Here is a 15,307-nt window from a genome sequence, read left to right on the forward strand (position 1 = left end):
AATACTGTCCCCACCTTTTGGAGGATATGCACACTATCTCAGCTGCGAAAGACTGTATGAAGTCTGAGAAACATATAAAACCGCCAACTTTCAACCACCTAGCCCCAGATTACTGATACTGTATGCTGACACCGAATCCTTCCACTGTGTTTTTTAGCCCTCCGTATATAATCACTGGAGTCCACAACACTATTTCATCCTCTGGTAAAGTTCTAGATTCATATTTCAGCTATTTTCAGTTTGGGTGCACATTGCTTTTTGCAGTCAGCTGTTCTTTAACAGACTCAGTTATTATGGAAAATATAAGGCCTCAGTCTGGGAGCAGGAAGAGAATTAAAATTTGCATTCAAATATCAGCAGGTCAAAATGTCTGTGGCACACAATCATTGAGATGAACTGTTTTTCCGCTGCAAGCTATTGCTGTTGAAAATGCGTACTGATCCCATGCTTCTATGGCATGGTACTTTGTGCTTGCTGGAGAGGTAGGGGGGCAATATTGACTTGGGTGTGTTTACTACTGTCTTAATTAAATCTGTAATTTTAAATGGCCTTCACACAAGTTTACTGTACAAACTCAACTGATGGCCAAAGGTCACTGGCATTTGACTTCACACTTTTCATTTCAAAATAGAGGAACAGTAAGTTAGGCTCTCCCTTGACTTGAAGAAAACATCAGTGTTACTGGGTTTTCTTCTCACAAAGTTGCAACATTTATTAGCACTAGTAATGATCCAAAGGGACGTGGATTACCATGGCAAATCAACTATCTGAAAAGTGGATTTTGCTGACAAAACCTCAGCATACTAAATTTTGTTATTGCAAGAACCACTGGGAAATTCCTGTAATCAACTATACCAGGAGAGGGAAAACAAAAATAATCAGCAATCTACCACTTACACCTCTTCCCATCCCACCTGTACTCTTTGTGCTTTCTTGTGGGACTTTTCTGTTTTTCTGTGAAAACTGGAAGGGGCTACGAACCTCTGGAGCATGCTTGGCAAGACAGGGATTCTGAACTCCCACTGAAAACATTAGTTACACGGCGAGAATCCCTTACATAAAGACAAATTCTGAGCTCCAGTAACCCTCCTGCTTTGCCACCTCACTCTCTTTCTCCAGGTTTAATGTGTAAAAGAGGAAAAAAATAATTAAATCTATTTCAATTCAGTTTAGCATAGAATAATTGTCCGTGTAATTTTGGATCAATCAGACCATGTCTTTCACTGAGACTTAAGGAAGAATTATCGGTATCATAATTGATTGCTCATGGTTACTTCTGTCCATAGTTAGCCTGGAAAGAATAATTATACATTTGCTTCTTTTTTTTTTTTTAATTGATTTTGGAAAAGTAGTACTTAAAAGTGATGTGAGTGTGGTCACCAGTAGTCCAGATGCCCTGACGTTGCAGAAACAAAACAAACTAGAGGAGAAACAGTTTCAGAAGTGTAGGCCCAGGAAGGACTTTTTGCTATCATTTATTTAGGCTGCCAAAGTTAGTGTTCTGGCCAGTTTGTTTCAGTTCTTCCCTCCAGTTTGAACTAGATAAATTTCTTCCCATAAAGCCTATAGCACTGCATGGAAAACACAGGTGGATTCATGGCATTCTGTACTATAAAAACTGCCTTTGCAGTTCTGCGTTCCTGCACTTGCATGATCAATTCAAATAATTTTTGCCAAAGTGTTAATTCTAGACTAACTCCACAAGACAAAGAACTGAATCTACACCAGTGGAAGATCAGAACTCATCCTTCAGCATACAGAGCATACTGAGGACCTTGAGGGCAACACTGGAGAGAGATGAATGAAACATATTTAAAACGGGTGCAGCTATGAGCTGAATCTAGTATTTCTAGAACAAAACAGAGGTTGAATGAAACGACCCACTGATTTCAGAGTATCCCCTCATTCTGAGTCACTGTTGTAGCAGTGATAGCAGCCTAAAAATAATTCTTTGGAAGCTAACTTCCAGAAACACCTATGCAACTTCCAATACAGAAATGCAAAAAGACAACTAACTGCAATCAAAATCCCTGTGTAGGAATCTCAGCCATGTATTTGCATAGGTGTATTTTGGACGTAATTTGGGGGGTGCCTGTGTTACCCAGAAGAGAAATATTGAAATTTATTTACTGACAAGTGATAAAGCAACTCATATTCTAGAGTATGCTGGAGCCGGTGCACTTTAAGGATGTAAATAATTCCCTCTAAACTAGTCCCCTAAAAGGTTTTGTTATGGGGTTTTTTTTGGGGGGTGGGAGAGGAGGTTGGGTTTTTTTTACATGGTGGCTCAGGTCGCTCTCTGTCTGAGGTTGACTGTGTCATACAGACCAGCTGGGAAAGAACAGGCCATACACTGACCCAGGCAGAGCTCTTAAAAGACGCAAGGCCCAGGCTGAGCAGGTCTTCAGGACTTTCCACAAACATAACCTGGAGTCTAGTATGCCAAGCCCTTGCTTTTAATCCATTCTGCTTGTTGATATAGATGGCTGACAGACCATTTTCCCTACCTCTTCCCTACTTGTAACAGCTAACATAAACAGTGACATTATTTTTGCCTTCTTATCACAGTACACTTCTTGGTCCCTGAACAATACATGTACTTAGAGGAGATTTTTGTCATTGACCCATCTGCAGTGTTCTGCCAAAGTCAGATCCCTATACAGGTAACAGCACCCATTAAGGCTCTCTACTCTCTCATGTGACCCATTACACAAGTAGGTTAGCTTGTTGGGTGAATTTGCAATTTGCTAAAATGCCGTGTAGTGACCTCCAAAAATGATTTTGACTTGTGTGACTTAATCAGGATTTGAATTCAGGCCTCTGGAGGCAAAAGTCATGGAGCTTTCCATGAGCTGCCTTGTCCCTATGTAAGTGTGTATAGCTTTTTTTCCCTTTAAAAGGAAAAGGTTGATCTTTCAAAAAGTATCCAAAAGCCCAAAGGCTATTTAGCCACAGGGCTGATAGTTCTTTTATTACAGCTACTGGAGCAGTTCCATCTCTTACTGCTGCTCAGCTATTTAAAAACCTTTCATCTTTTAAAGGCTTTGGAAATTCACTCCAAAAGAATAAAGTGCTGATTTCAAGCATGAAAACACCCCCTAGGACGGTGGGTTTCCAAATCTAAAGGTTTCATTTCATCTTAGAATTCTGGGCTTTCCCTTCCTGTCTCTGTTTATTTTGTATTTACGTTTGCACGGCTGATAATACCCAGAAAGGATTTTCTGCCTGTTTTACTGTATTGCTGTTTTATAACTGCTTTATTTATCTCAGTGCAGACTGATAGCAAATTCTACGAGTATATCAGAACAGCACTGATTGCTGCTTGCACAGGAATACACAAGCACATACTGTTCATAGATTTACATAGTCAATTAAGTCCTTAAAAAGAAAGATAAAGAAACACAGCACTGTAAGCTGTAGATAATCACTGCCTCCTTTACTAAGTGGAGGCATGACTGTCGATTCTTTTTTCGTACTGATCCCAGTTTCCTTTGTAGACAATTCCCAATCTGTGGTATTCCTAGAAATCCATTCTACATTTTAGACGATGAATTCAGCTTTCAGTTGTGAAATAACACCCAAAAGTCTCAAATACAATGTATAATATCTAGAACTCGTAACACACAGCTAATAAACCTTCACCTTACAGGCACACTAGCCCCTGAAGACAGCATTAGAGGTTCCCTGGAGAAACTACTATCAAAGAGCCTGAATGACATGCAACTGCATTATCGGCAGACAAGAATGCCCCTTCTCTTTTTCTTGTGAGTCTTATCAGCAACAGCAAGTAGGCAAGATCAGCACAATGTCCAGAACTGATTTCTTTTAGATACACTCCAAAAATCCACAGGGTGGATGTTCTGTGGGAAATGTTCCTCTGATTGAGTCCTAAAACCTTTGTTTTCTACTTCTGGTCACTTTGGATCTATAGGAAGATGTGCCCAATATTGTTTTTAGGCCTCCAATTTGAGTGCAGTTCAGAGGACTGGGGTTAGAAGGAGACAGTTCTATAGGAGGCCATGGGCGCGGCTAAACTATTTGTTTATGAAGGTATGACCACCCATCCTACTGAGCCCTCAAGTCCTGCTCAGGCAGAAATCCCACTGAAATCAATTAATAAAGCCAAAATTAGTGGACCAATTATCTTTGCAAGCAGGAAAGATTTATTACGCACAGTAAGATTGGTGAGGAACTAGCTGTATTGCTCTTTGTCTTGAAAACAAGATGTTGAAACAAATTAAACTCAAAATAAACATGAGTTTTAGAAATAGTCAGTTCCAGAGCCACCACTTTTGGCCTGACCTTGGGCATACTCCCCAGTCTTTTTCTTTCCCAGCGTCTAGGTAATCAACTAAAATCTGTTATTTGTGAATCTGTGTAGTGGATATTGGTCCAAACTTAACAACTCTGAAGACGATTGTTTCAGAAGGCAACGATCATCAGTTCTTGAAAACTGCTAGTAGGGCCCAAGCAGTGCACCCACAGAGGCACTCAAAATCCTAAGTCATATGGAAACATCGGTAGCTTAGCTCTTAATTGTATAGCTCTGGGATAAAAGATTAAAGAAAAGAAAGGTCTCTGTGGTGACTAGACAGCAAAAATTAGGCAAAAGTCTAAGGAAGAACAAAAGAAGAAAGAATAGAGAAAGGGCAACAGAAGGACAGGGCTATTAAAGAGGTCCTTCCCACGCAGGAGCACTGGGCAGAGGGTTTCCATTAACACCTCCCCATAACCAACCCAAAGAATCTTATTTTTAATGGAGAGTTTCTTTCCACATAGAGGAAGAGGGCTCAGAGGTCCATAGCTGAGGTCTGAAGGGCCCATGAAAACTTAATTTCACACAATAAGTGCCTATTTTGGACTGAACAAGCGTTCAGCAGCAAGTTTTTTGTGGCAGGTGGCAACCAGCAAGTCACTGCTGTTACTCACTCTCAAGGCAGTGGTACAGGCAACTGTGACAGTTGCATGTGCAGTTGTTCATGAGAAAAAGGAAAACAGATTTAGGTCAAATTTTATACAAATTAGGTGTGGACGGTGCTTTTTCAGTAGTGTCCTGTAGCCCTTCAGTACTCTGAACTATGGGCCCTCTCCCCTTACCCACCACTGTTACAGCAGATGGAGATGAAATAACCTCTGCAGTCACAGAGACGGGTTGCTCATACTTGCGTGCTTATTCTTTGTAAATTTTTCACATCCATGCAAAACCCTGCCAAAAAGATGATTAAAAAACCTCAACCCCACAACAATAAAAGCCCAACATTCTCTTGGAGGGGTGGGGGTGGATGGGGAATAAACACCATGGAAACATGTAGAGAGATATATTCTTAGAATCAGATCATTCTCTTGTGTGGAAAGCCTTACTAATTCAAGCTTAAGTGCTGCAAGAATAAAGGGTTAGAAGGAAAAACACAGCTGGCGAAAATTGGGGGTTGCAGCTCTGCGTTTAATGTCTTCCACTTTGTGGCAATATCTCAGTATTCCTCACAACATCTTCTTCATTGGCTGCAACAGGCTGCGGGGGGGATGAGAAAAGCTCACAAGAGATGACAATGCTGTCAGCAAAGTAAATTGTATCTGTTATCCAGTTTGTTCCATTTTGATTTCATGATGGGAATTGTAAGGGTGACTGTGAGCTCCAGTTTCAAGCTCATTTAGTGACTCTTGGAAGTATGAACTCACAGATTCAGAGATGGAAGGATCTTCTAGGTCAGCCTCTTCAACCCACTGCATCTATATATGCTAGCCTGTGCGGTACTTGGGGGTGTGATGCTTCTGAATGTTTCCATTGACTCAATCTCACTACACTGTGGCTCTCACTACATTGTAGTGGCTCTACTGCACTATTTTAGACTACCAAAATGTTTTCTTGCCTAGGGGCTGGGCAAGCCTACCAAGGATTGTTCAGTTAAATTTGAGGGAGTCAACTTATTATGGGCCAGTTCAGGCATCTCTTCCAGGGACAGGTTAGTGCCCTGGATCTCGTCCAGACCTGGCTTTAGTCCAACTGTAATAATACCACACTCTTTAGTTCACAGTTAAAGCCTTGAGGTAAACTGTCCCTGGAGACACTACATGTTATTTTCAGAGACTTAAGCAAGTATTCCAACGCGTTGTCCAAATGACACAGAACAAAGCCAATACTCCAAAAACAATGGCAGTTGCTCATTATTACTAATTATCAAGCAGATCAAGTAGAATTACTTAATCCTAGAATTCAAGCTGTAATGGGCAAGGTGTACGCAGAACATCTCAGGGCCAGGTTCTCCACTACCCAGCAGTGTGAATAGCGTAATGCAACAACATACGGTTGCATTTTGCACTTGCTCTGCACTCTCTTTTAATTTATGTATATGATTGCTTAGATGCAGGGCAGTGGAGAGACCAGGCACGTAAAACTGAGGCTGCAGTGGGCAGTTTTGCATGCAGTGTCACAGGGCTCCAGCTGCAGGAAGCAGATTTCGCACAAAGATGAAAGCCTTTCTAGAGACAGTGTACTGTCCGAATTGTGTTTAACTCAGAAGTGAAGCTTCCCCTGAAGGACAGTAACAAACTGATTAAAAATAATTAAAAAGAAGCTCCATTAGGGAAGGTTGAAAGAACCGAATCTGCTCAGATTAGAAAAAGATTAAGGGAAGACAACAAATGCCTACAAATACTTAAACAGGATGTTACAAGCTGCACAGGGATTAATTTTCCTCCTTAGTCAACACGACAATAAGATATAACGGGCTGCGGCAGAGACTGATTACAAAATACCAAACGACTCAATTTGTAACATTTGGATTTGCATCTGCTGCTAGAAGTTCCCAAGACTGAGGGGTCTTCAGCAATAGGTCCTGGTGCCTGCACAAGGGAACGAGGTGCTAATGCTGGTTAATCATACATTAAGGATAGTTTTGGGAATAATAAGTTCAGTCTTTCTACAATGCATAGGAAAAATTATGATGTCACATATCATAAGAGGTGCCTGTCTACTCAAATGATTCTGTGAATGGACTGCGTGTGAGACAAAGCCAGCTGGCAGTCATACTGGGACAAAGAAAACCTTGTAAGAGCGAGGCAGTATAGGAGATACGCTCCTATAAATGTTCCCTTCAGCAAAGATCAATTCTTCAGCAAAGAGTCAACAAGGTCGTTTTGCACAGATTTTCATCCTGTCCAATATAGTTATTTTACATTAAAAAATTGGCTCCTTACAAGTAATTATCTTACCTGCCACTATAGCAGTACAAACTGTTTTCCCTAACATTTTTCTTTCACATTTCAAAAGAAGCCAATCTACTCACAAGTCTTATCTGCTGAGGGAGAGAGGAGATTGGAAAGTGTACTGATCTTATTGATGTCAAATACTTCTAGGGAATAAAAGTTTATTGCTTTCCTGTCTCTGATTATCTTTTTGTGAGGATGCGGATCACAGGCTGGGAAATAGCACTCCATGAGAGAGGAGACAGGCTTCACTACAGAGGTGAAAAGCTGGAGGAGGCATGAGGGGAAGCATGAAGAAGGAAGCAGGAAACTGAAGGTAAAATTTGAAGAGCTACTAAGTGGATCGGGAGTCCAGGCCTTGTGGAAAGTCATACAGCTTTCTAACTTTTAAACATGCGGGTTTAACCTTGCAAAGTGTGGCACAAGACAGACATAGGTTTCATGAAATTACTAGTATATTTTTCAGGGCAACATGCTGGAATGTGCTAAGGTCCTGCCATTCCCAATGAGAGGAATACGGAGACCTAGGGACCTTTCGAAAGCTATTTTTCAGAAAACAGGAATTGAAAAGCACTCATAGAAAAGTTAAAACCAAGGGAATCGCTCCATTGTCTATACATTTCCAGCCTGAGCCCAGAGCTTTATCTGTTATTCTGCTGAGTTTTAGGTCAGGCTTTTATTTTCAGATTTAAGGAGGGAGCAAAGAAAACTCCCTACATGTACATGTATGTCCTTGGAAGACTATCACATCAGACACCAAGGCCCTGATTAGGCATCTGCAAGTCCTCATGTTGTACACATGACTGCATGTGGAGAATCTCAACAGCATGATCAAGATTTTACAAAATAGAAGGTGAGATCCTGACCTTTTGAAATTAACTGGAATTTTGCCTTTGACCCCAGCAGGACCCCAGATTCAAACCTTGGTATCTACCCTGAATTGCAGAGGAGTTAAGTACCTAATAGTCTTCTTGAACTTTAAATGCTCAGAACTTTTACTATTAACCCATTACACTATTAAGTTTAAGGAATGACCTCTGAAAATAATCACCTAAAATTTTCAGCCACAAAATTTTCTGATTTGGAGACAATATTTTCTTATATCATTCTTCTATCTGTACTTTCCTTTTCAGTGTAAAGCTGGTTTCATTGGACAACCAGCTCTCTATCTCAGGATGCACTTGGAGAGAGGGGATCTTTAAGTATGGATTTCTAATTTAATTAACTGTGCAGATTTATTTCCTAATAAATAAAATTTTAATTTCCATGACCTCACTGTGAATCCAGGAGATCTTTTGAAGTGTTATCTACTTGAGAAATGAATAGCTTCCTATCTCTGCACTCTTGTGGAGATGCAGCCCCCAATGGGTCGTCTACAACAAGTCCACTCTTCTTTGGCTGAAAAGTGAAAGGCCAGGGAGTAGAGTTATAGATATGAGTCAGACTTCGCTAAAGAAACAACGGCTCACATGGTGTTTAAAATACTATGTTTATATCCTACCCCTCTTACTAAAAATTCTTCCTTCACTCTCAGAAGTTGAAATGTCGCATCTTTTCTATTCTTTACTACCCAGAAGTACTCTTCCGTTTGCTCTTGCTAGCTTAGGCTGGAATGCCTTTTGCATGGACTATAAAGCTTACTGTATAAACCACAATAGATACGGTTTGAAACATCCACATATGCAACAACAGTGTGAATGTTTAGAGATGGTTTCTACACATAAATATTAAAGTCACAGTGCTTCTCATAGGTGTGCCCTGTAGTAATTGCCCAATCAACATCTGCCCTCAGAGCACCACAGACCTCTCTGCAGAAGGAAATACCCACTGCACCTCAGATACCTTCCCTATCGTGTGGCAAACACCGATCAGTGCTGATTTCTATCCATTTTGTCAATATAGCACAAAGAGGCAAAAAGTCATATGGGACAATAGCACTCTTAGGATTGTTTATGGCTGCTTAACTGAGTATGTCTGTCAGCTCAGGTGTTCAACTTTGTATTTCATGGTCTTTCAACATAGGTGATATGTTTTTTTCCTCAGAAACCAAATCTCCTCCTCCTCAATTACTGAAATTTTATCTGCAGTGCTAACTCTAGTTTTTGTTGTCTTGTCTAGGAATCACCAGAAACCAATGATAACTAATATTTCTTCTGTTTCCAAAGCAAGCATTCTATCAAAACCATAGTCTAAAAGTCTAACTATACAGATGCCGCTAAAAATAATGACCATCAATCTGTATTAATTTCAGGTTTCAGTTCACCACACTGTCTCTAAAGGAAAAAGAACAGCTCGTGAAATCAGTGAAAAAAGCTGGCTGAATACCAAGCAAAAGCCAACACTAAAATCCAGGTTGCTGTAGGGATGCCATAAAAAAAAATCAGACCATCTGCAGCAGTCATGGTAAAAAATCATTTAGCAGTGACTACATGCTTTTGGCTCCTGTTATTAGATAACTGATAACTGAGTTCTGAATGATTCACATCCAGTCATTCAAATGACGCATGGACCCAAAAGTGTGGGGATTGGCAGGATCTTTTATAACATGTGCCTTTGGAGAAAATGATGATAACTTGTGGATAGGTTTCACAATACTGAATGGTACACACTGCCAAAGCTATTTTCATGTTTATTTCTGATATCTTTTACTCTCTTCTGTTTCCCCTGAACTACCTATAAATCCTCTCAATCACACAAAATCTGGAAGAATGTGATAAAAAGACAGGTGTATTATACATAGACATATTTGACCAGTGGGGCAGTTTTGCGCAGTTCCTTTTCTGACTTAACTTCTGTTTTTCTTCATTATTTTATTAATTTATACCCTCTTTTCAAGTAAAGGCAATTTTTGTGCTCTGAGACCCAGACTCCCCTTGTGGTTTGATCTCTGCCCTATATCTCAGGCATTAGAAGGAAGCTAGAGTCACAATTCTACTCTAAATTTACGAGGATAAAGAGACAACTACTAGCTGTTCCACATAGAGAATATCTATTGCAGATAAGCTAAATCTTCAAAGGGAAATCTTGTAAACTCTAAACTCACTGGTGGGTAGAATGCAGCTTCATGCTCATGTTTAAGAGAGAAGCTGATGTTCATTAACAGTGCAAGCTGCTTCAGTCCAGATTATCCTTTTGTGTGCTTTGGGTCTTCTTGAGTTAAATTCCATCGTGCATTGTAGCACAAGTTTTATTTACACTGGAAATCCTACCATCTTGGAGAATCAGGTTTCGTAATATGCCAGTCTTTAAAGTCATAGTCCGGGTTAGCCTTCTACGGACAGGATTGAGCTGTGTGTGAATTAAATTCCTGGACCATGACATATTGCTGCAAAAATTGATGGCAAGAGCTGGTTTACAGGTGAAGGCTAAATCTGATTTAAACTCCTTGTATAATTGTATTGCCAGTGAATTTCCCAACACATTAGGAATTACAAGGTAGAAACTAAAGTATTGAAACTTCCAGAATTAGGGTAAAGGACAAGATGAGACTGCATTTAGATTAAAGATAAGATGTTTTGGCTAAATGTGTAACCATGATTGATACCTATATCAGTTCGGAGAATTTATTCTAGTACTATTATGATAAAAGTCATAATCGGGAGTAGTAGTGCTGACATGAAAACAGATTTACGAGGCCTTTCTTATAAAACCTACGAGCTGATCAGTGTAGTGCCTTTGTAGCATTAATGCCATGGGTAGAGCACACAGTTGTCTGTCACAAATACTTCTACATCAATTATCTGGAGACGTACGAGATATTTCACTCCTGCAGAGAGGGTCTTTACATGACATTCTGCTCAACAAAGGTACATTGCAAATCTTCAAACCAATAAGCCACGTGCCAAATATCAATGGAAAGTCAACACTTACATTTGATTTAACCATGCCAGGTAACACTCTCCCCTGCTCCCCCGACCTTTACCCACTAATATTCTGAGTTAATTAAAGCTCCATGCAGGCAACCATGCATTCACTATATAGAACAAGCAAGAAAGCTAAAGCCCCAAAGTTTCAACATAGCTGGAGCACATGAGCAAGGGCTTTTAGCTTATCATTTTCGGATACGTACCCAGTACAGTACATCTGTCCAGCCCTCCATCGTGATGCACTGAAACACCGTCAGCATGGCAAAAGCAAAATTGTCAAAGTTCGTAATGCCGTGCTTAGGTCCCTCCCAGCCTGCCTTGCACTCGGTGCCATTCTGACACTGCCGCCCATGCGCAGACTGGGGGGCACAGGGAGACGGATCATCTTCTGCAGGTGTATCTTAAAGGAGAGGAGGGAGAAAACAGAGATGAAGAGAACTAATTGCTATTGAGCACTGATAAGTGAGTGAAGGATATCCGATTTTAACAAATACATTTTGCAGTGAATTTGACAGCTTTCTCTAGGAATACGCAAGAAACTGTATTAATTTTAATGGACAGAGGGATGTTTTGTTGCGCTTCACTTTCTTTTTGTAAAAATAACGGCCAAGCTGTCAAATTTTACAGTCAAAACTGAAACGTCTTTCAACATGAGAGGGAACATTAGATCAAGCCTATTACATTTCTTTAGGCTGCATGTTACGACTTGTGTTTTCAAACCCCAGTCACCCGGCATCTGGGTTAATCTTGGAAGGGAACTGCAGCATTGAGTGGCACTCTGTTGGAGGAGGCTGAACCCCTGCAGCAGACAGGCTTCAGTGCTCTGGAGATAGGCTGATATGGTGGTGGGCTACTGCTAAATTACAGCAGAGAGTCTCTGGAGCTCTGCTCTTTTGGAGGTTAGAAGCTGTGTGGCATTTTATCAATAGCCCAGTGGCACTCAGAGGCTCTATGAGGCTCTACTGTTTGATTATCCACCTCTTATTCTGTACAGGTGTTTCCAAAGATCTGAGAACCCATAAAACAAGCCTGCCTAGATGCTTTGGCGTATCACAAAATGCTACAGAAAACACTTTTATAGTGTTTTATTCCTGCAATAGGATTTTTTAATATAGGGATTTCAGAGCCTATTTGTAACAGGTGCAGGTATGCATGTTTGGGGAACAGGTAATTGTTTGTTTCTTATCTAATATGTAAAAAAGAAATAAATTTCCAGAAGTTCTGACCACATTCTTATCATTAAAGCTTGCCAGAAATAGCAATATTAGAATTAGATGCTGTAATGTATAATAGTTGCAGACACTATGGAGAAAAATATATACACTTTAAAGATTTAAAGCACACTGGTAATTCATTATAGTTCTAACATCATGTACATAAAATTAAAACTGTTATAAAGGCAGAAAATATAAAACTTCTGAAACAATTTCCTGCTTTACAGTATTTTCTTGGTTACGAGCTGAACTGGGTCCTAGACATTGGCACCCACCATCACGTGGGGAACCACTGCTGTTCAAGTTAAATAAATCAAATGAAAAAGAGCAGATGGTTAGATGAGTGAGTGACAATACAATTTATTTATTTTGAAATTTCAATGTTTCTTTCTGTAAATAATTTGAAAGTTTTTTTCCTGATGGATTTGGTCCAAAAAGTTTCTTCCCATTAATATGATTTTTCTTTCTTATTAGCTGCACTTCTAAACACAGTTACAGCCTGTGATTTAAAAGAAAAAAAAGGGGGGGGGTGGCTCTGGGCCTCAATTAGATATTTCTTTACAGTGATACCACCTTAAAATGAAGATGTATTTGTGTACAAGATTAATATTAAAATATAAGAGTTGTTCCTTTCCGTGATGCCATCTCATTTGCAGCTCAGTCTGCTAGTGGTGAAATCATCACTACTTTAGCGTTGCTTTAGCCTCTGGAAGATTTGTTAAAGAACTCAGGCTGCTTTGTAGTGCCAAAGGTCCACATTAAAAAGTCCAGTACTGTGTTCATCAGGAATTGTTGGTTTTCTTGTAGCTTTTACAAACAGGACAACAACTCTGTGCCCAAGATGAGCAAGTCTCACCGTCAGAGACAGTCTCTCTACATCAAAAGTGATTCATATTCAAGAAGCAGAACAGAGGAACCACCACTGTGAAACGCCAACTAGGGACACAGCAGGGAGCAACAGGCTCCTGTCTCCCATGCCAGCACAAATGCTCCATTGTATAAGGGGAAAGCCTCCCTCAGAAAATCTTTGTATGTATGATATAGTGTTCCCCTTACCTATCAGTCCCCCTTGCACATGGTAGCAGGTCTTATGCATCTTCCCCATGAATAACTCCAGTCCAATGATGGCATAGATAATAATGACAAACAGCACCAGCAGGGCAATATGCAACAAAGGGACCATGGCCTTGATAATTGAATTTAAAACCACCTGGAGACCTGCAGAGAGAACAGAAGGAAGCACTTATCAGCAAGAGAACAAAATTTAGAGAGGCTATAAATTGCATAATAATATGTCATATTTACTTCATTCTCCCTCACCTGAACTTATTATCTTGATGATGTAAAGATGTACAGTACATTTACAGATCACCTCCCTTCAGAAGACCCCCAACATTTCACAGATTTACCATTGCAGCTTGGATCACAGACTAAAGTAAAACAGGTATTACTTTACCTGTCACTGAAATACCACCACCCTGGGGAAGGAACACGTTATCTATTTCGCTTGTTCTTGAAAACCAGACCTAAGCTGATCCCCAGAGAGCATTCAGGAGAGTTAATAGCATGGGAAAAACAAAGAACAACCAGAACCGAGCCAGGACAAGAGGAACAGTGAAATATGCAAGAGAGCAAATGCTGGGGTACCACAGAGCCGCACCCCAGAGCATGGGGAGAGACGGCAAACTGAAGTCACGTTCCTCCTCCAATTCTGGGTCCTTCCAGAGGTCAAGCCAGTCACAGGCAGAGCCTGAGCTGCTGAAGGACCACCGAACCCATACTGACTGACAGCTCCTGGCCCACTTAGGATCTCCCTGCACTCCAGATCCACCTCACTTTACTTCAGTCTGAACAGAGGGAGAGCCAGAACCAGCAGTGCTGCTGGTTTTGCCCCAAGATGTAGGGATCACTCTGTAACAGAGGTTTTCGAGGTCCCCAGAAAGTGCTATGAATAGAATATTATTACACAACTGTTGTTAAAGCATGAGACTGGTGTAAGTCCTAATCATGAGCGAGACAAAAGTTAGAGTTTGCTAAAGCGCTAAGCAGCTGTACCCTCAGATGCAGCTGAATCAAGCTGCAGTTTCATGGGCCTCTCTCTGTCTTCTCCTCATTTGTAAAACCAGAATAACAAAGCCAGCCCCATAAGTCTTTAGTAAGGATTTGCGTTTACGAAGTCTTAAAGTTATTATCACTGGTGGCAGTGATGGCAACCACTGTCACTGGCAAGTTATTAATGCTGGAAGTATTGAGAGACCTCTAGAACTCTGTAGTCTACAAACAGCCAGATCAGAACAATTACGAGCTTATGATTTTGCAATGACTGAGAGCCAGAAGCCATTAATGTCTTCTGCAAATGCTGTCGTCTCCTCGGAGAAGTTGATATTAGCTGTGATTTTTGAAAAACGTGATTCATGAGTTGTAAATGTCTGTTATACGTTTGCCAAGAGTGCTTGTGATAACTATTAACTTTTAAAATCTATCATCTAAGATCTTCGTTTTTCATTTTTATTAATTTTTTTTTTTACCGATTTAAATACTTTCTAATAAGGATGACACATCTCTTGACAAGCATTTTCACTCGTAGCTAATCCACTTGTCAATTCACAGCTAAGGCCTTGCATTTGCTCCCCAGCCACGATGGAACACACCAGAAGCAATGAAAGGTGGCATCAGCTGCCAGGCCAGCAAGATCATTCCCTGCCTGCTAGTAATCTAAAGCTGGCTACTAGCATCCCTTCAGTCAGAACATTTTTTCAGTCTGCAGTCAGTTCAGTTATCTCTTAATGGTTCATGTTACTATCTGAAGGGAGTGATATTCAGCGTGAAACATTCTGGCTTTAACAAAGAGATCCTTACATGAAATACAATACTGACAGGATCAAAATTCGTTCTATACAAAAGTGGGATGTTCTGCTCACTCAGTTACCTCTAGGTACTTACTTTGGATAAGCAATGCCCCTGGGGAAAATAATATTGCTGTGATTACATGAGGCAGTCAACCTTTTCCCCTAGATGCTC

At 40.5% G+C, this 15,307-nt stretch overlaps 1 protein-coding gene across 11 annotated transcripts in view; it reads right to left on the minus strand.

Moving 5' to 3' along the window:
- CACNA1C (calcium voltage-gated channel subunit alpha1 C) overlaps positions 1–15,307 on the minus strand; it is a 489,480-nt gene that overhangs the window by 162,531 nt on the left and 311,642 nt on the right. For all 11 annotated transcript variants that reach the window (XM_063318467.1, XM_063318446.1, XM_063318434.1 and 8 more), the window contains exons 6-7: positions 13,343–13,504; positions 11,276–11,472 (exon numbers count right to left, since the gene is read on the minus strand). In XM_063318467.1, the coding sequence (XP_063174537.1) occupies positions 11,276–11,472; positions 13,343–13,504 (359 nt within the window). The remainder of the gene's footprint in view (positions 1–11,275; positions 11,473–13,342; positions 13,505–15,307) is intronic.

This window comes from Chroicocephalus ridibundus, chromosome 1 (genome assembly GCF_963924245.1).
Source record: "Chroicocephalus ridibundus chromosome 1, bChrRid1.1, whole genome shotgun sequence".
Classification (NCBI taxonomy): domain Eukaryota; kingdom Metazoa; phylum Chordata; class Aves; order Charadriiformes; family Laridae; genus Chroicocephalus; species Chroicocephalus ridibundus.